The 20,519-nt window shown below is 37.1% G+C and overlaps 1 protein-coding gene across 2 annotated transcripts; it reads right to left on the bottom strand.

The window, feature by feature from the left end:
* Positions 1-1,205: 1,205 nt before the first annotated feature.
* Positions 1,206-19,014, bottom strand: DAZL (deleted in azoospermia like). 2 transcript variants are annotated; one of them, XM_065877069.1, is made up of 12 exons: positions 18,895-19,012; positions 12,393-12,539; positions 12,041-12,132; positions 11,427-11,478; positions 10,918-10,981; positions 10,692-10,831; positions 9,055-9,126; positions 8,281-8,331; positions 7,323-7,436; positions 6,115-6,213; positions 3,089-3,189; positions 1,206-1,450 (listed from the first exon to the last, which is right to left on the bottom strand). In XM_065877069.1, exons 1-11 carry the CDS (start codon positions 18,895-18,897, stop codon positions 3,136-3,138), a joined length of 888 nt encoding a protein of 295 aa, XP_065733141.1. In that variant the 5' UTR covers positions 18,898-19,012; the 3' UTR covers positions 1,206-1,450; positions 3,089-3,135. The 2 variants fall into 2 exon arrangements, with proteins under 2 accessions (XP_065733141.1, XP_065733140.1); XM_065877068.1 differs by having other exon boundaries at positions 1,206-3,189; positions 18,895-19,014.
* Between the last annotated feature and the right edge of the window lie 1,505 nt (positions 19,015-20,519).

The raw sequence follows: 20,519 nt of genomic DNA, 5'->3' as shown, positions 1-20,519 counted from the left end.
TTATGGTCCCCCACCCTAATACTTCTTTGTGAAAGCAGAGTGGCATGCTGCCTTATCGCTGTTGCTAATTACCCTCAAACAAAGGCAATGAAAGCAGGCAAACCGATTAAGCAATGTGGCAGCCCATTTTTATGAATTTACCTTTAAAGACAAGCAAGAGAATTTTAGAGAAGTAGGTACAGGGCTTTATAAACTACAGGGAACTGCAATGGAGTATTTATTTTTGAAACTCAATGACTTCCTTGCAATTTAAGGGTGCTAATGAATAATGAATAGTTATTTTGAACAATTACAAAGATAACATGCTCTTACTAGGAAAAGAAAAGAAAGCATGCAGAATAAACTTCTTACAGAGGGGACCAAACTCTTTGGAGTTGTTTGATTTTGCCGTAATTTGAAACTTTTTACAAAAAGGTGTTCTATGAAATTTTTTTCAATCCCAAAGACTTGGCTTTGTGTTGAGAATTTTGTGGTAATCCTCAACTGCAAATACGCTTAAATTATCAAGTAGATTTAAAGCCACTGTTTTAAAATATATAGTCTAGTTTTAGGGTCTCAAAATGTTAAAAACTGTAATTTAGCTTGATCAGAACTAATCAAATAATCTGGATAATGCTTAGTATATACGTATGAGTATACACACATTTAAGTACTACTAATCGTCAGCAAATTATACTTTAAACATCAAAATTTAATCTTTGGTGATTCAGAGGGCACTCTTTTTCATGAAGTACATGCAATATGAAAAATCTAGGCTCTATTATCAACAACTGCAATTCCCCAAAATAATAGTGTCACAGAGATTAGACCAAAAGTGTGCAACAAAGTGTTTATAAAGTCCAAGTTGTTTACAGAGAGGGACCTTGGCCATGGGACTGCAGTCATATACATGACTCTCCAGCATTCCTACTAGGCACTGCTCTGCTGATGCACTGCACTGGAACCCACTGTAAACTATCTCCAACTCAACTAAGAGAAATTATTTTCTCATGAAAATCTCTTAATTTCATGAGAGAGCAGCAAAAATACAATGTACCAAAATGTGCTTTTATAAACGAACTCGGCTAGATTAAGAAACTGAAAAATATTTACACTCCTGGGGAATTTCAAGGATCTAAATCTTGTCACATACTACCCACCCAAATCCCCACCATGTTTTTTAAGATGACATGAATAAGTAGGTTAAAACGCTTTTGAAAAAAGGTTTTATTTCTATTTATTCATTTATGCAAAGACAGTATCAGCATAGGTAATAGGAACACACTTTTAAGTTTAAAATTAATTTTCCATTTTGAAAGGTTCAGGATTTTGTCTCTTCCTTCTACCTTACTCTTTTAAATACTTCAGTCCAACAAAACAGCAGACAAAAATTTATTTCCTTCGTTTACTTAAGGTCATATTGGGATAATCAGAATTGGCTCTTTAGAATATGGGTATCATTTACAGTAACCTGGAGATTTAATCACAGAATAATATGTGTAAGAATGTTATAGCACACACACAAAAAAGTACAAAGAATTTTAAAAAGAACAAATTTCAGGGCACTTTCAAATTTTGAGGCCTAAGAAAGCTCTCTTGGGGATCCTCAAGTTAAAAGACTCCTCCCTTCAGATTCAGAATGAAAATTATTAGGGATTATAAAACAATGGGCACTGATGATATGGCCCATGGAAGCTTCATTAGGATAAAGATAAATGGAGTTTCCATGTTTTAGTGAAGGGGCAGGCCAATGAAAGAAAAGCCAGGAAGCCACGTTAAACTCATGTCCACAGCAGGTCAAATGATGCTGATACAAGTGTTTCCCTTAGAAAGGTATTATCCCATTGCTACCTTTCCAAGGCTTATTAGCCCACATACTGCTTATACTGCTACTTCTCTTCTTTACATCACCTATCCTAAAAGCAAACCTCCTGGAAGAATGGTGCTACAGACTGGAAAAGCAAGACTGTGGGTAGAGCAAAGGGGCTCTGGATCTCTAGTTGTTTGTCACGATTTACAAATGTCTAACCAGGAGCCTAGTTAATCTAAAAATGGATTGTTAACACAACGCTAGTGTATTTTTGGGCTATGCGTATTACTCAACAACTTTTGTGGTTTAGAAACGCCAAAACTAATTCGATTCTCCTGGACATATTTTATTTTAAAAAAGAAAATATAATAAGCTAAAAAACAAAAATAAAAATCGACCTGTTCTTTAACAAATAACTAATATTTTAATGTTTTTTATAAAAACTATTCCTTTCAGATACTCTGATTAACTTTTAAGTGACATAAAAGAAGTTTCAGCCTTCTTTAATACCAACATTTTGCACAATTTAAGATACAGCCATTGAATTTATCATTTCAAGGAAAAAAAAAGTAAAAGAAAAAAAGGAGAATGGTAACTCACTGAGAAGCTTATGTACCTAGTGAAGTTTAGTTTGTTTTGGATTCTTTAAAAAAAAAAAAATTAGGCCCAGAATTTTAGTTATCCTAGTTACCATCCCAATCGGATGTGTGGATTCTAGATAAGATTAAATATTTTGAACTAATAAATGTAAGACCCACTGATTGGACTATTTGTTTAGAATCTGTTTTACTGGGTTTAGATAAGGAAAACTTCAATAAAGCCAACTATATACTGAGTTCCACTGATTAAAAATGCAGTTTTGAAAACTCTGCTTTTGTGGTAAATTTCTAGACAAATCATAAAAGCACAATATTGTAGATACTGTACTGTTCATAGGTACTTGCTGGAGAAGTGAAGTGCTTGTAGTTAAACAATCAAAATTCTGACTTTTCAAAATAGGTTTTCTAAAACAATTTTTCTGGAAATCAGCATTTGCTTTTAAACTCTTAAAATGTCAATTAAAAAAATCCTTACAGATAAATCTTAAAGTTATTCCTTTCAGTCTCAATTTTTTTTTTACTTTTAACCATATATTCAACACAGAACCAGTTTCTAAGTAAATGTCTAATGAAAAACAGTTCTAATGTAAAATAAAACTAGGCAATCTAATATAACTTGTATAGAAAATCTAAGTGTGATTTATCAAAACTCAGAATTAAATCTCTAAAATAGTGGGAAAAACTTTCAGTCTCTTCTTACTATTCAAAACCTCCAACTTCCTGTGAGACTAGAAAGTTAGCAGAGGATCAAACAGACTTAAGCACTGCCCGACTTCTTCTGAAGTGATGAACTCGTTTATCCTAGAAGAGACAGAAATAATACTCCATTTTACTTCACTGAAAATTCCTATTACCATTATCACCTAAGACAGATGAAAAATATTGTACTTTAAAAAGCATTTATTTTGGGTTTAAACGCTATAAATAATGAAAGAAAAGTGATCCTTTTGGGGAAGCATTCCTGAACTTTGCGATAACCAATGTACCAATGACCAGTTTTATTCAACAATTTAGTTAAAAAAGAAGTATGAGTAACTCAGAAAAAGAGGACTTAGAATCAATACCCTTTTATGTACATTAACTCATGATTTGGCAGTCATGTCCCCAAAAGACAGCTGGTGAAAAGCACATGAGATTTTTAAAAGTCCTATTTTTACTAAAATACATCTGACAGAAATCATGGCTCGAGAAGAGTAATCCACTTCAATCTGAAACCCTATGCTTTCAGGTTAAAAGATAGAAGTTTTGGCATATTTAAAGGCATATTCTTAACCTGTAATGAAGATATATAATTTTTTTTTTTTTTTTTTGCGGTACACGGGCCTCTCACTGTTGTGGCCTCGCCCGTTGCGGAGCACAGGCTCCAGACGCGCAGGCTCCGGACGCGCAGGCTCAGCAGCCGTGGCTCACGGGCCCAGCCGCTCCGCGGCATGTGGGGAATCTTCCCGGACTGGGGCACAAACCCGTGTCCCCTGCATCGGCAGGCAGACTCTCAACCACTGCGCCACCAGGGAAGCCCGATATATAATTTTTTAGGAAATGAATAGAAAAATAAAAATATATGCAAAAATTTCCTTTCACTTTATGTTGCTTGCAGATGTGCAGATAGAAGAAATGAGGCCTTACAAAGAGGAATGGAGCTGAGTAAACCAGCAATAACATAATAATAATATTTCTTCTCTACACTTTTAGCTTAACTGTGCCCTGTTCCTAGGGATTAAATTCCATTGTCACATAAAGAAGGGTGACTTCTGGAAATTATGTAATTTGTTAACAGGGTAATATCCTATTTAGGTTAAAGCCCAGAAAACTGGTCACAAACTCAAGTATCTTCAGAGATCAGGCAGGATATGAAAGATTATGAAGGAGCTGGAATTTATCATGGCAACAGTGTATATCCCGCCTCAGTGCATTCTAATTCAATTAAAACAACAATAACAACATTTAGCTAATCAAGGTAGGTCTAGATGTGCTATACAACTTCTAACTCTTAGCTCAGAGAAGCAGAAAATTTTGGAAGGTTCAAAGAGAAACTTTTAATACCAGGTAAAAATTCAAGTTTAAAGACTTGCTGGTTAGATTTTCTGCTTTGCAAACAAATCCTTTAGTACTACCTATTTAACCTGCAGAACCTTGGGCAAAAGTAAGCTGTCCTACAGCTCCCAGTACTTTCCTTTTAAATTGTCCTATGCAGAATGAAACAAGAGAACAAAGATCAACTTTAAATGAATGGGTTTACTCCCCAATGAGAAGGGGATTAAGAACTTAACTCTGCTACAGCTCTAGCCTTCTGCATTAAAGGAACTCCTAAGTATTCCTTTTAAAAACACTTTAAGCTTTATCCAATTTCCATTCATAGATGGAAAAAGCTATTCTCCTTTCCCTGTTTTAAGATACAAAGCAATGGCTTACAAATGGTTCCAAAATGGTGCATTTTAGAAAAATTCTGGCAGCTCCTTGGAAAGTTAAACATAGTTACTATGTGATTCAGCAATTCCATTCTTAGGTATATATCCAAGAGAAATAAAAACGTATATCCACACAATAACCTGTACACGAATGTTCACAGCGTTACTCATCAGAGCCCAAAAGTGGAAACAACCCAAATGTCTATCAAATAAGTGATGAATGGATAAACGCAAAGTGGCAGATCCATAAATAAAAAGAAATGAAGTCCTGATACATGCTGTAACACTGATGAACCTTGAAAACATTTCGCTAAGTTTAAGTCACTCACAAAAGGTCACATATTATACTATTTATATGAAATATCCAGAACAGGCAAATTCTTAAAGAAAGGAGGTTAGTGGTTGCCTAAGGCTAGAGAGTTTGGGAGAATAGAGAGTGACTGCTAATGGGCAGGGGCTTTTTTTGGGGGTGATTAAAATATTCTAAAATTGTTTGTCGTTATGGTTGTGCAACTCTGTTAATATTCTAAAAAGCACTGAATTGCACACTTTAAATGGGTGAACTGTGGGGTATGAAAATCGTTATCTCAATAAACCTGTTACAAAAAACAACAAAAACCTTCCCTTTACCAGAAAGCACAGTATTCTTCCCCCATTGAAGCGACCGGTTCCTTTCCATATTCAGACTCACAACTTAAAGGGATCTTAGAGACTCATTTCAGACTTGTAAAAACTGGAGCCTTAATAAGATTTAAATGATTTGTCCAAGGTGACAGAACCAGGGTCAGAAACCAGAACTTTCTTAAATTCAAACACCCATATTCTTCTCCACTTCACCAACTCTGAATCAACTTCCATTTCTTTCTACTCAGCTCTTTTTACTACTTCATTTTACCTCTTTTCTCCCCCCCCAAAACACTGTTGGTTCAGGCATCATCTGAGTGATCAATTTCTTTTCTTCTCTTCAGTCCAATATCTACGTACTCTTAAGTTTTGCTTTCTCTTTCTAAAATTTTCTCATTTCCTATTTGGTCAAGCCAATATTCTCATTCAACTCTCATGAACCCTATCAATTACAGTATAGGCTTCTGCTAAAGATTATCTTCCCTAAGGGCAAACTACACTATATCAAGATTTGAGCAGCTAGAATACACTGCCACTTAAAACTCACTCACAGATTTACTGGGTTACAGTCAAAAGCTAACAGTTCAATTACTGATATATGCTCTATGTAGTATCAAAATATATAGACCACAGAAAGAAGATACTTTATGGCTGACAAGTGTGCTTTTTATCCTGTACACTATTCCTTTCATACCTTGAAGTACTCTTCTTGAGTAACAAAGGAGCTTCTCAATCTGTTCTCTGGATTAAACAGACAAGATACCACTGTCTGTATGCTTCGGTCCACAGACTTCTGAAACACAGAAGTTTTCGGTAAAGACTATTCCTCCTTTTACTCACTGGGAACAAGCTTTTTGAAAAAGTTTAATGAACACATACACTTATTTCTGAAGAATTCTCAGGTAATTTTGTAATACGTGCCACATGTCACTTAGTGTGTAACTTTTGTACCAAATTTAAGAATTATTTCAGAAACTTAGTGATAGAGTACTGATTTAAAAAGCTCAATTAGTCAAGCCCTAAGATACTTGCTTAAGCCTCTTTAATTTTTCCTGTTAGATAAAAAACAGTGAACTTCAACATTTCAAGAAACATTTAGGTTAAACTTTGGTAATATAATTATACTGTAAGTTATTTCGATATTTTTTCAAATTTTAAGTTGTGTAACAAATCTGGGAATTTTTTCACCCCACAGTTCAGTAGCTCTCAACATTTTTCCACTGAGAAACACATGAACGAAGTACACATACTCCAATGGGAATCATCCTATGTTATTATGCACATTCCAATCACATCAATTACTTCCATATTCTCACCCATACGAGAAAACACAGAATTCAAGAGTGAGGGCACTGCTATTATAGGGATCTGCTCTAATGATAAAAAAGAAACAACTCTGCCTGTTTTAATATTTCAATTACTAGTGGCTCCACCACTCTTGAGAGCTGCTACCATATATAATGTTACAGAGAGAATACCGTAAATAACTGTATATTATTCTTTAGCTAAATAAATGTTTAAATTGGCAAAAGACAAAGTAGATATAATTCATACTAATTCCTCTTTTGAAGAGTAGGATTCTTGAGGAAACCAACCCACTCCACCAAATCACATTAATACAATATTTATTAAACTACGGTTAAAAAACAACAACAAAAAAACCCCAATGAAAACAGAACAGAGGGAAGGACTACTGAATCAGCAACTATATATACACACTGAAAGTTTGGGGATGCCTAAAATTTCATTAACTTTTATGTAAATTGCAAAGTTATTAGTCAATGACTCAAGCTCTGTAACGTATTTAAATTTGGGCAAAGATGCTTGCTTCTCAAATGGCCATTATTAAAACCTGAAAAACAATAAAAATATAAATGTTAATAAGCAAAATTAGATGTTTGCCTTTTGTGGGCCATTTCCAGAGGATGCAGTAGCTTCATGAACTGAGCATTCACTTGGCAAAACTTCAACTCCTGGATCAACTTCATTACAGTGGTAGTTAACGGCTGTATAAGTCTACATTTAAAATGATAAAAGTGTAATTAAAGAGATGTACATTAGATACATTTCTAAATCTATTCTTCAAAATGTGAGCTGACACTGAAAGTCTAAATGTGGACTGTGAAGTTCAATTACATTATTTCAGAAACTATTTCAAACTATAGAGTTGAAATGCAATAAGGCAATTTTTTATTTTGAAATGTCAACACAATCAGAATTAGGACAATTTCCCTAAGAAAAAGAAACTCCAACATATAGTAAGGGAATGAGAAGGGAATTTCCTAGTGCCTGAGAATTTCAGCTCATACTATATCCTTCGAATATCCAATCTTGATGAAAGACAGAAGGTAACAAAGGCACAGGTGTTTTAGAGGTAGCACCCTCTCTTGTTTTTTTTCCTTTTCTTATATAACATATAACAGTACTGACAGCAAAACATTTTTGCTTCTCTTCATCACATTTTTTATGGCAAGAAAACTAGAGGCAGATTCAATACTAATTCTAAATCCCTGGAGTTAGAATTAGCATAGTTATTAAAACTACCTTTCTTGGTTACATATTCTATCAACAAGTAACTGAGCACTTGTTGTATGCAGGGCAGCCATTGCTTAAGTACACACACAACAACCTGAGAAACAAAAAGCACAGTTTCTCCCATGGGAGTATATACTTGGGTTGACAAGAAATAAAACATAACACATAATGTAAAAGAGCATTTAAAATATTTCTAGGCATACTTGATATTGCAAAAGGTCAAGAAATATATAATAGCTGAACAGTAAAATACTTTAAAATATATAATAGTTAAACAGTAAAAAACTTTAAAATAGGAAGTACATGTTTCGCTAATTCACCTTACCGGAGAAATAACATAACTCCTTTGTTCCCCAACAGGCCACTGCGGTGGCATCTTAGAAAAAAAAAGGAAATTATTATTTAAATATACCTTCACATTTTCACAAAGATATGAGATAGACAATGTTGAGGTATCTGTCATGCTGGCTCCTTGACCTTGTTATAATAAAAGAAACAAAATGGAAGAATAAAGTACTTTCTGTTTCTGATACCTAAGGATTTTATTGTTACTTTCATATATAAACTCCATCTTTTTCTCAATTTTCTGGAGTTGGTCTACAGGAAAACTCAAACATACAGTTCTTTGAATATATTACCATAGATATGGTCATATCCATGGGCAGAAATTCAGAGAACTACTATTGTAGCAGCCAGCTAAAATAAACACTATCAAACATAATTGGAATTCAATGCTCTAAGAACTGAGTAATCATTTTATTTCAACCTATGCCATTAGAAAAACTCATAAAAGTCAGCCTGGATGTTTCAGCTATTTGACAGAAAAGATGAAGAACACATGTTGAAATATAGAAGGGGACACCACATCTTGTACAAGAGGAAGCTTCTTCCTAAACTCATTCCTGTCAAAAGCTTCTTTCTAAGTTCATTCCCTTATTTCTAAGTAATAGAGAAGCCCTAATTCTAGACTAATTCCAACTTTTTTCTTAAATTTTAAGCACACTCAACTACTTTAAATGACAAACTATTAGGGAAATTTACATAAATAAAGGCCTCAATAATATTCCAATGTAAATCATTTTGATCCCTCTTAAATTACCTGATAATTATAAACAGGCAGCTGATATCCAGTGATAACCTGAACTGGTGAACTTGGATAAGGAGGATAAGCCTGAAAATAAATTTTACAGAAAGAATGAATGAACGAGATATATTTTTAAAAATCAGAAAGAAGGAATATTATTCCCAATGTAAGAAAAATATGAAAATAAGGAAATCTTAATTTTTTCATATACAATGCAAGATTCTATTTGAGTGACTGGCTTCATGAAGAAATAAGTATTCTCTGTCAAATGTTAGTCTTTTGGGCTGGGAGAAGGAAGAGATAAATAAGGTGAGTGACTGATTTTGCCAGCCTAAGTTTACCTTATCTGTATATTTATTCCCATCCAGAAGTTCTTTCTTACATGATGATAAGACTCTATTAGAATAGATTTCCATGTTAGAGTTGTATTAATACATGTGTTTTCTTTTTTTGTAAAAATACTTTTAAGCAGTTTTGTATTCCTTTGACAGTATTTCGGGGTAACGTGGGATCCTCCTACAGACTTTCTGGCTCTTTCTGTATTTCACTTCTAAAAGTTAAGGGCAGTTTATTACCCCAAACTAGAAAAGAGACAATACAATGTCTTATATCTTTCAAAAGGTATTTATTGATTGAAAATATCTAGGTAGTAGCATACATAAATATACCAGAATAGGTAATAATACCTCATGGTAAATGTTAGGAACAAGTAGGGCTTTTCTTCTATCTGTGTTTTAAGTAAGACAAGTATAAAAAGATATATCCTACACTTCAGGTAGATGGAAAATGTAAACAAATGAGAGACACTGCAGAACTACTTCACTATTATTTTCTTTCTTTTCCTAAAAATGAAATGTCTTTTAAACTGAAGAAAGTAAACTGAACTAAGAAGAAAATAAATATCATCAATGGGAGGTAAGTATTCCAAGTATAGAGTTTACAAATATAGTTAAGTCACCAGAAATTTATCCATTCTAGAACCATAATACATCCAGAAATCAACAATCTATATGAGAAGGCATCTGGAATCATTGCAAATAAAGAATAGCTGACCCTAGAAAAGAACAAACCAAACAAACACATGAGGAAAGCTGCCTTCAAATATTCTACGAGTTATCTGGGGAAAAAAAAGATATATTCTATGTGGCTACAGCCATCAGTTCTAAGATAAAGGCTTACAAACTATATAGAAGCAGATTTTAGCTTAGTATAAGAAGTAACACTGGGCTTCCCTGGTGGCGCAGTGGTTGAGAGTCCGCCTGCCGATGCGGGGGACACGGGCTCGTGCCCGGTCCAGGAGGATCCCACATGCCGCAGAGCGGCTGGGCCGGTGGGCCGTGGCCGCTGAGCCTGCGCGTCCAGAGCCTGTGCTCCGCAACGGGAGAGGCCGCAACAGTGAGAGGCCCGCGTACCGCCAAAAAAAAAAAAAAAAGTAACACTAAGAATGACAGATTTCTAACAGGAGTAACAGATGTCCCATCACTCAAAAATATTCAAACAGGAATAATATTGTCACTTATTATGGAAATTGTTGACGTAATTCCACAGAGCATAAGAAGTGAGACTGGCTTAATTTTTAAGGTGCCCCCATCTCATTGTATAAGATTTCTAATAGCATACACACAAAAAACAGGAATGTAGGTAATTCTTACCTGAACATACTGAGTAATAGGACTCATCATGGTTGGAGGCTGCACGTAAGCTTCTGTGTGTGGATTACTCCAGACACTCTGAAACTGTGGTGGAGGAGGAGGATTAAAAACCAAAGGACGTGGCTGCACATGATAAGCACCTTTTTAAAGAAAAGAAAACAAAGCCTATTTTTAGTTCTCTGAAAAGCTACACATGTCAATGAGAACAATTCCTTTCTTTACTCACATAAAGTTTGTTTCCTAATTGCAGGGCCCAGTTTCAGCTTTTTACCATGGAAATTTATCTGTGACTGAAAATAAAACAGTAACAAAACTAGAATCAATGTCTAAATCTTTATTTCCAAGACTCTGGTAAACACACAAGTTCTCTAAAATTACTACTATCGGAGAAGATCAGTGCTAAAAACATACCAAATCAAAATTTATCAGCCTGAAGCTACCTTACTTACCTTCACTACTCTAATCAAATGTTGAGAGGTGTCGTGGAACTTGATCAAAAACCTTTACTCTCTGTCTATCTTTCCTGTCTCTGGATCATGAGGCTGGATGCCCAATCAAAAATAAACAGGTTCTCACAAGTTATGTAAGATTATTCTAAGTCTGGATTTCAAACAGAAAGTATATTTATTTCTATACATTATACAAGACTAAGTAAATATTCAGGACTCAAAACAATATTGAACACTGCATCCATAAGGTAATTAAGAGAGTTTTTCCCAAAAGAAGATTACTTACTTCTACTATCTTCTGCACATCCACGTCATTATAAAATGAAACAAATCCATAGCTAGAAAGGCAAATAAATGAGTATAAAATCACTACCGTAACAGTACACGGTTTGAAACTTCATTATTCCATGAAATAACTGACAGAAGTGATAATGATAAAGGATGAAGAATATACTGAGATAAATAATTGTAAGACATACATGATAGATCCTCTATAAATACTACTGTTTTATTTTCCTACGGTCATTTGTATTAGAATGCACAAAGATTAACAGAAAATTCATACCTATGAACCTGAATTTAACTTACTATCTATGGTAAGATAGTTAAAATTTAAGGTACTGTGAAATGTGTGAAGAAAACAATTCTTCAATATAACTGATTAATCCACTTAAGTGAAACAAATGAAGATGGGAAACATTTAAATACAAACACTAGGCAAATGATTAAATAAAAGAGCTGGCAACAAACTTTTATCTTCTACATGAAAGGAATTACAAAGTAACAAATTACATTTATACAAATGTTATAATACCAGATTTGAAATTTTATTTTCTGACACTCTATAGATGCTATAGTTCAGATATTTATTATAATTTATATTGAACATGTTTCACTTACCCTTTGGACACACCACTTCGATCCGTGATTATCTTCACTTCTTTTACTGAACCATATTTAGCAAAGAAGTTTTTAATTTCGGTTTCATCCATCTATGAAGAAAAATTTGACTTCAAGATTAAATATTCAACATTCAAAATTTTCAATTATACTATAAAGAAGATTTGATGATGTGGAAGTATCTCCTCCATGTACCCCCAAACTACCTGTAGTTCTTTGTCAAAGATATTTTTAGTCCCTATTAGGTTAAACATAAAAACAATGCCCCAAAAAAGCCTTATGTTTACAACAGGGCCCAAATCCCACTATTCACAAAATACTTTTTAAAATAAATGAAACATGAATACAATACCCTAACATCAATTCCACCAACGAAAACAGTGTTCGGCATGATTCTGCCTTCTGGTAAAACATAGCCTTGGCTGGTGGCAGCTGATGAAGACTGGGTGCTGGCCTCTCTGGAGATGGTTGAGTTTGGAGTGTCAGGATCTGCAGCAGACTGTAATTTGGAAAGCAGACATCACCACTAGACATACAGGCTAAAATGACGGATGATATGAAATACAATTTATGTTTTTAAAATACAAAATATTTTCATATAAATTACTTTTATTGTAAATTAGTCATCAATGTAGCTTAGTTCAGGCTCAAGGTCTAGGGTAATCAGCATGAAATTTAAACAGAAGGGTATATAGTACTTTCTCAAACCCAGTGTCACTCACCACTACCCTGGTACAGTGCTGTGGCAGAATAGTGATTTTATATTGAGTTTGTGAAATCCTACGTGAACTGGTTAAGTAATCAGAAAGTTCAGCTTTGTAAAAAGTAAAGTTACTAAAATCATCCTGTTGTATGTCAATAAGCAAATTCTCATTTTTCTGAGTACCTTATTCAAAAGTATGGTTTTAAAGATACCATTTTTTTAAAAGTTGCATCAAAAAGGAAACAAGAAAGTTTTAAACCAATTTGTTTTGCCTCATCTTCCTATTCACCAAAACTAACACGGACTTTATAATTTTAACACTCCTTGTGTTAGTATGCCTGTTTACTTTGGAAATGGATCATGAAAACATCATTTGCTCACATATCATAGCTCCTGCTTTAAAAAAAAAAAGGGTTTATAATCCTCTTCCCTAATGGTAGGGTGTTCATAGCATCTTTAAAATAATGTTTTTCTTCTTGAATAATACCAAATAAGTCCTACTGATAATTCTAATTTTCACAAGGGGCTGACAGATACAAATGATATCATCTTTATTTTCAGAGACCCACACAAGAAACTTATTACTTTTCTGAATTCTGGTCAGAACTCTGTCTTTAGGCTTCCCACACTGAGATTAATGTAGATTTTTCTGAATCAGAATTTACTGGTAATACATATTTCGGAAACAAAAACTGATTTAGCCAGGAGATCTAAAAATTGATTTAGTCAGATATTTGTGTCCCTTACTAAGTTATAAATCACTTACTTGGCAGTTATTTATCTCTTGGAAAACTTCTTTGAGAATGAAGTGAGATAACATCTGTGAATTTTTGTAAACTATAAAGTGGTATGCCAATACGGTTAGCATCCTGGTATCTGAATTTATTTTCAATAGGTTAAAGAAAGGTTTCTTTCCTGGTTTTACGATTTATGTACTTATTTTGTAGATACTCTATTAATTAACAACTAACTTGAGTTGGAACCTCAGGAAACTAGTTTATGGCACATTTGCTCATTTGAAATTCATTTATGAAGTGCCTATTGATTATAAGTAGTAAATACAAAAGGCTGCAAGAGAGAGATATAGCTATTACACTTCAGCTTATAAAGGAAAACAAAAGCAAGGACAAAAGAAACCAACCGATACGTATTTTTTAAAAGATAAGCAAAATAATTTTTACAGAAATTAGTTACAATAATGAAAAGCAGGTAGAGTTCCTACTTTGTTAAGTGTTAGAAATTACTGATAAATTTAAGATTCTACAAGCTGCTGTACTAATTAGCTATGAAATCAAAATTGTTAAATTACCAAATTTGAGTGTTTGGGCTTTTCTCTATTAATTTGTGTTCATACTTGCTATTCAGTGTTTCTGTCTGAATAGTTCCTGATTCTTTCCTTTAACTATGGTACAGTGGTATTCCAAGACAATAAAATCAGAGAAAGTAAAAACTATTTCTAAAGCTTTTCCATTTTTAAATGTTTTATAATTTTATTTTTTTTCTAAATGGGACTATATTACATAAGTCACATACCTTGAACTATCAAGAAATTTGACTAGATTTCCCTTCGTGACAGACAATTTACCAATCTCTTTCAATTAGCTCACATTCAAAAACCCAAAACAGGAATAAAACAAAATAGCGGTTCTGAAATTCTTATAGACTTTTCTCCTTCTCAATTTTCCATTCGTTTGTGGATGAACTTTGGATACCTTTTTATCTGACAAACTATTTATAATATTAGCTGTCTGTGAACCACAATGGATAAATGTATTTTAAATTAGAGGTATAACATTAGGCCAGAAAACTGTGCCAGATTATAAAGAGTTATGATAATATACTGATTTTCAACCGGGGAAGATTTTGTGGCCCGGGGGCATTTTTGGTTGTCACAATTGAGGGGTGTACCTGGTATCTGGGTGGCAGAGGCCAGAGATACAGTAAGCATCCTATAACGCAAAGGAGAGCCTCCCACAACAAAGAATTATCTGGCCCCAAATTTGCACAGGGTCACAGCTGAGAACCTGTGATAGTGTTGCCAGAATCGAAGAGGGAAGTTCTAATTCTTTTTTTTATGCGGTATACGGGCCTCTCACTGTTGTGGCATCTCCCGTTGCGGAGCACAGGCTCCGTACGACGCGCAGGCTCAGTGGCCATGGCTTACGGGCCCCGCCACTCCGTGGCACGTGGGATCTTCCCGGACCGGGACACGAACCCATGTCCCCTGCATCGGCAGGCAGACTCTCAACCACCGCACCACCAGGGAAGCCCGGAAGTTCTAATTCTTATGTCCTATTTACAAAAGTAAAATGGATGTCTGAGACAACTAAACAGTAATTTGCGAAAAAAAAAAAAGCCATTAGATATTATAGAAAGTTTGGTTTCGGGTTGGGTTGTACAAATTGACTGTCTGCTTAATTGAGGTATTAAGTATAAAACTGATCAAATCATTTCACTAGTGCCATAATGTCTTAAGGAAGGCATCGTTATGTCCGTCCTAGTCCTGAGCCAGCAGATGGTGCTCAAAGCTAAAGTAAGGAAAGTACTCCATTTTAAGACACCTGAACAATAGGGATTTTAAAACTTTGCCTGTGTGTGTATTTACATACAGTTATAACTTATATATACAAATCCAGAACCACACACAACCTTTGGTTACTTCTAAACTATTGCTAAAAATACTTCACAAATGAATTCTTAGGCTAAAGCAAAAAGTTTGGTGAAGAATTCATCTTACCTACCAACAGCATACAGAAAATAAACTGCATGTAAATTAAATGAAAGAAATAATTATTTTTCTTAATTACACCTTCAAGTGAGTTGATGGGTTCTGAAATGAGTAATTCTGGAATATTAAGTAGGGGTGAACTTGGAGGCCATCATATACACAATTCTCGTCACTGCTATTCACAGTAATATATTCCCTTTTATATCTGGATGACCAAATGACAAAGATAACTAAAAGCTGGAAAAAAAAACTTTATCATTACTAAAGCTTCTGGGATGTCAGCTCTTTGACATTTTATTCAACTATTATATCTTCATGCAAGCATGAAATAATTTGCAATCATCAGCGTCATATCCACAGAAGGAAGTAGTTATTAAAGAGAAAAGGAAATTCTATTAAGGAAATAGTAAATGAAAATCAGAATAAAACCCTTTAAGTAAATCAAATAATGGACTCTGGGGGGCAGGGGGAATCCAAACAATAAACAAACAATCCTGGGAAAGCTAAGCAAGAAAAAGGCAAGAATACAAAAATACACATTAGTCTTGAAAAAACGGAATATGAGTACAGATTAGAATGCTCTATAGGAGTAAGTTTGGAAATCTTGATGATATGACTAACTTTCCAGAGAAATGAACTTTTAAAGACAATCTTAAGAAAAGAAAGAGCACTCAATTCCTGGGTCAGTTTCACTGGGAGTTTTCTCAAACTGTGAAGAAACAGGTAATTTGTGTGTGGAGGGCAAGTGGGGCGCTAAGAGGGGGGCACACCTAGACAGAAACAACAGTAGACAGGAGAGAGAGTGGAAGAGAAGGAAAATTCAAATGTTTTAAAAAATTTTTCAGAGAAAAGAAAAAGAATATTTCTCAATGCATTTAATAAAACTAATACCATCTAAATAGCAAAGCTGGTTAAGATGGTCCACCCCTGGCCTCAACACTGAGATGCAAAATTCTAGCAGCATACAAAAAAATATACAATTAAGAACAGTTTACACTGTAAATTCAAGGATGGTTCATTCTTAGGAAATCTGTTACTGTAATTCACCACTGCAAAAGCATTTGATAAAATACAGCATCCATTTCTTAATTTTTAAAAAAACCCAAGTAAAATAAAAACATCTTATTTTCTATTGATCTAAATCTAGGCTATCATCAAGCTTAAAGTGAAACATGGTAGTAATTTACATTAAAATTAGAAATAAGGTTCTCTCTTTATCATACCTATAAATTTTTTCCTATATGACTAATGTATTAATATAGAGTTGTTATAAATCACCAAGAAAAGATAAATATGCAAATAGAAAGGTGGATTAAGAATTAAAAAAAAAAGAAATGGAAAAAGCTAATGACAAACTTCAACTTCACTAATGATAAACAAAAGAAAAAGTACATCAACACAGTGAAATATTTTCCAGTTATTAGACTGGCAACTTTAAAAACTGCAATACCTTTCATTGGAAAGTGTGAGGAGAAGGGGTCACACTACACACCACCAGTGGGAATACATACTGGTACGTGCTTTATCAAGAGTTACTAAGAAAAATGTATCATAATTCAAAATCGTTATAAAATGGGCATAACCTTTTCACCCAGTGATTCCACTCCTGGCAATTTATTTCAAGTTATTAACAGAATAAACATGCCAAAACATTTGCACAAACATACTCATTATGGTATTGTTTTAACGTAAACAAATTATTCATTATAAGGGAATTAGTAAAATTAAGTAATGGTAGTATAGAAATATATAATTTTTGGTAAAATAACTAAGTATATATTCAAAATTATTTTAAATTTCTCTTTGGAATAAAGCCCACTACACTAAGTGAAGAATACAGGTTGTAAGATAGTATTATATAGCACGGGAAAATTTTTATAAAATAAAATGTACCTGTATATATGCAATACATGCTTGAAAACAATCTGGAAGGGCATACGTACATCAAAACTTCAATAGTGGTTAAATGTTGGGATTAAGATGGACCTCTACTTTCTTACATTGATTACCTTCCAATGAGTTAACGTATTAGTTTTTTTTTTTTTTTTTTTTTGCGGTACGCGGGCCTTTCACTGTTGTAGCCCCTCCCGTTGCGGAGCGCAGGCTCCGGACGCACAGGCTCAGCGGCCATGGCTCACGGGCCCAGCCGCTCCGCGGCATGTGGGATCTTCCCGGACCGGGGCACGAACCCGTGTCCCCGGCATCGGCAGGCGGACTCTCAACCACTGCGCCACCAGGGAAGCCCAACGTATTAGTTTTGTATCAGAAAAAAAATCAGTGAAGTTATTAGCATTTCCCCCCTTTTCCTCTAAAAAGAGGAGAGAACAAAGTTGGAAATAATTACAGTAACTCAGATTATTAATTATTGCTATGGATACGTACGTGACATAATTATCACAAATAGTTACATACAATCACAAATTTTTACTTTAAAATTTATGTTCTAATAAATTGGATATAAAGTTCCTCCCTTTGCCTCTAAAAATACAGAAAATAATAGTTATTACACTACCGACAACTACACATATATAATACACCTGTGACTTGATGGTTGGTCAAAAGTGTTCTCAGAGCTGTACCTTGAGGTGGTGAAATCAAGTAAATGCACTAAACAAAACTCACATAAATGTCACCCAACAGAGCATGTAATACTCTAGGGACATTTTGTTGAAGGTTTCTGGTTTCTCTTTGGGAAAAGTGTTCCCCGGGTTAAAAACTGCTAGACTTCCCCAACCTGCGGCCGCTCAGAGGCGTGGCCAGCGCCGACCTCGTAGGGAAATGATGGCGTCGGGTGAGCTTCTGCCCCGCGGTCCCCGCTGCCGCCACCCCGCAGGCACAAGGCTGCCCCAGGAGCACCGCGGGATCGAGCTCTCCAGGTCTCGACACGCCCCCAAAGTCCCGCCAGGAAGCCCGACCCCAGCCCCGAGCCAGACCCGTGGGGCCCCGCCTCCCGAGGTGGCTTGGGCCTGGCTTCCGCATCTGCACGCAGGCACCCCTGAGGCCACGACACACGGTGCTCGGCAGGCACGACGCCATCTCGCGGAGGCCTCACCGCCTGGCTCCTCAGAATAAGCACGGGAAGAGAGGTTTCTAGGGTGGGGTGGGGGTGGGGCGGAGCGGGGTCCCCGCCCCCCAGTCCACGGCAGAGGCCGAAAGCCCCTCCACACCCTGGCTGCGGTGGCGGGATGGCCGCGGGGCTTGCACGTGCTGGGCGGGGCCCCGGGCACTCCCTTCCCACAGCCTGGCCTCCTGCCCCTCCGCCAGCCCTCAACGCCCTGTAGGCCGTGCTGGACCACCTCCCCCTTGCCCTCAGGCCGGGCCCAAATACAGGAAAGCCGGGTGGCCCCATTCTCGGCTCCCGTTCCCCCGCCCCCTTCAGCGCCGCGGCCGCCCTGAGGACCCCCTCAGGCCTCGTCCACTCACCATGATGGCGGCAGCCCGTGTTCCCACAGAGGGGCTCGAGAAGGAGCTGAGGATGGCTTCAGGCACCGGGGCTGCTGTTAGGCCTGCTCGTACCCACTGCCCAGCTTGACTGGGCAGAGGAAGCAGAGGTGGACAAGCGAGGAGAAGCCGAGGCTGCTGGCGAGACCGAGGGGCGCAGGGGGAACTGAGGCGTGGCCGGAGCGCCGGACGTGGCTCCTGCGCAGGGTGAGGGGGTCGTCGGAAAGACGCGTCAGCCAATGGGCGGCCGCGCCGCCGTCCCCAGTGGCGGGGGGCGGGGGGACTCGCGGGGCACGACTGCGCCGGCCGGGGGGCACGCAGGGGTCGCGCGCGGGCCGGCATCGTGCCCCTCCCCCCCACCCTCCGCCTCAGGCACCGGCCCCAGACGAAAGGGCCCACCGACCCACAGAGACAGGCATCACCCCAAAAGTGCCTTAGAGGCATAAGTATGCATTCTCAAATATGTGTTAAAATTAAAAACAAACTTTTAATGTGTCCAGGCGCTGGGATCAAAATGGCGTCCTGAAGTCACAGGATTAGCCCGATCGATGGCGATTATTCCTATCATCGGCCGCAGAATCAATTGAAATGCCAACAGAAATAGAAAATAGAAACACCTATATGGAGAACAAGGAGGGAGACATCAGAAGTCCAGAAACTTGGACTACTTTCTGTCAAGTCTGAGGGAGATGGGGTTGGATTGGAAGGAACACCAGTTAGGGCAGGCCAACTTGGTGTTCAAGACGTTCATGTTTTCAAGAAATAGTTATCTAGGTCAGCGATTTGCCAGATACCCAAGGTGTAGGAGTGAACAAAACAGCCAAACATTCCTTCGCTCCGGGAGTTCAAGTTGTGAGGGGGAGAATTTTTCTTCTAGGCCTTACAGGAAGCTAGGCCTGCCTAGAGAATTCTAGAACTTTCTCAAGGTCGGAGAAACAGGGCCTAGAGCAAGGGAGAGCTGTGGGGCAGTTGGTGGAGAAAGTCACATAACTTTGGGAACCACTGCAGCACCCTGTATCCACAGGGGGCAACTGTGACTTTTATCCTCCAACTTCACTTTGCTACTGATGAAAAGTTAGAAAATGTTACTTTGTGAGCTGGCAAAATGGTGGTCATCTGTAACCGGAAAACTGACCACAAACAGCTAGCATTACTGGATAATAACTTCATGTCTTGAGTTCAATGTGCAGTTAAACTCAAGAAATGAAGGGAAATCCCAAGAGGCCAGAAATCAAAATAAACTGAAAATCAGAGAGCAGTAACTTGTTGAACAGATTCTTCTCCGCCCCTGGGTGTCAGGGCTGGAGTGTAGGGTGACTAATCAACTGGTTTGCCCGAGACCTTCCTGGTTTTAGCCCTGAAAACCCCCAAATTGTTGGAGACCAGGTCCAAGGCAAACCAGGAGAGTTGGTCATCTTCCGTGTGGGCAAAACGTTAGTTTCTGTAACTTGAGGCCTGAAAGTATAGGGACAGGAGGTAAGGGTCTGGAATAGCTCAGGGTGGGAACTGGTACTGAATATGCTACAAAAACACATTGTCCCAGAGAGACATCAGCTCACGAAAAGAGTGGACTAGGGACAATGTAGAACACCCAGTGGACAAGCAAG

This window comes from Phocoena phocoena, chromosome 4, assembly GCF_963924675.1.
Source record: "Phocoena phocoena chromosome 4, mPhoPho1.1, whole genome shotgun sequence".
Classification (NCBI taxonomy): domain Eukaryota; kingdom Metazoa; phylum Chordata; class Mammalia; order Artiodactyla; family Phocoenidae; genus Phocoena; species Phocoena phocoena.
Note: the sequence above shows the minus strand (reverse complement) of the source record. Positions and strands in the feature narration are given on the sequence as shown.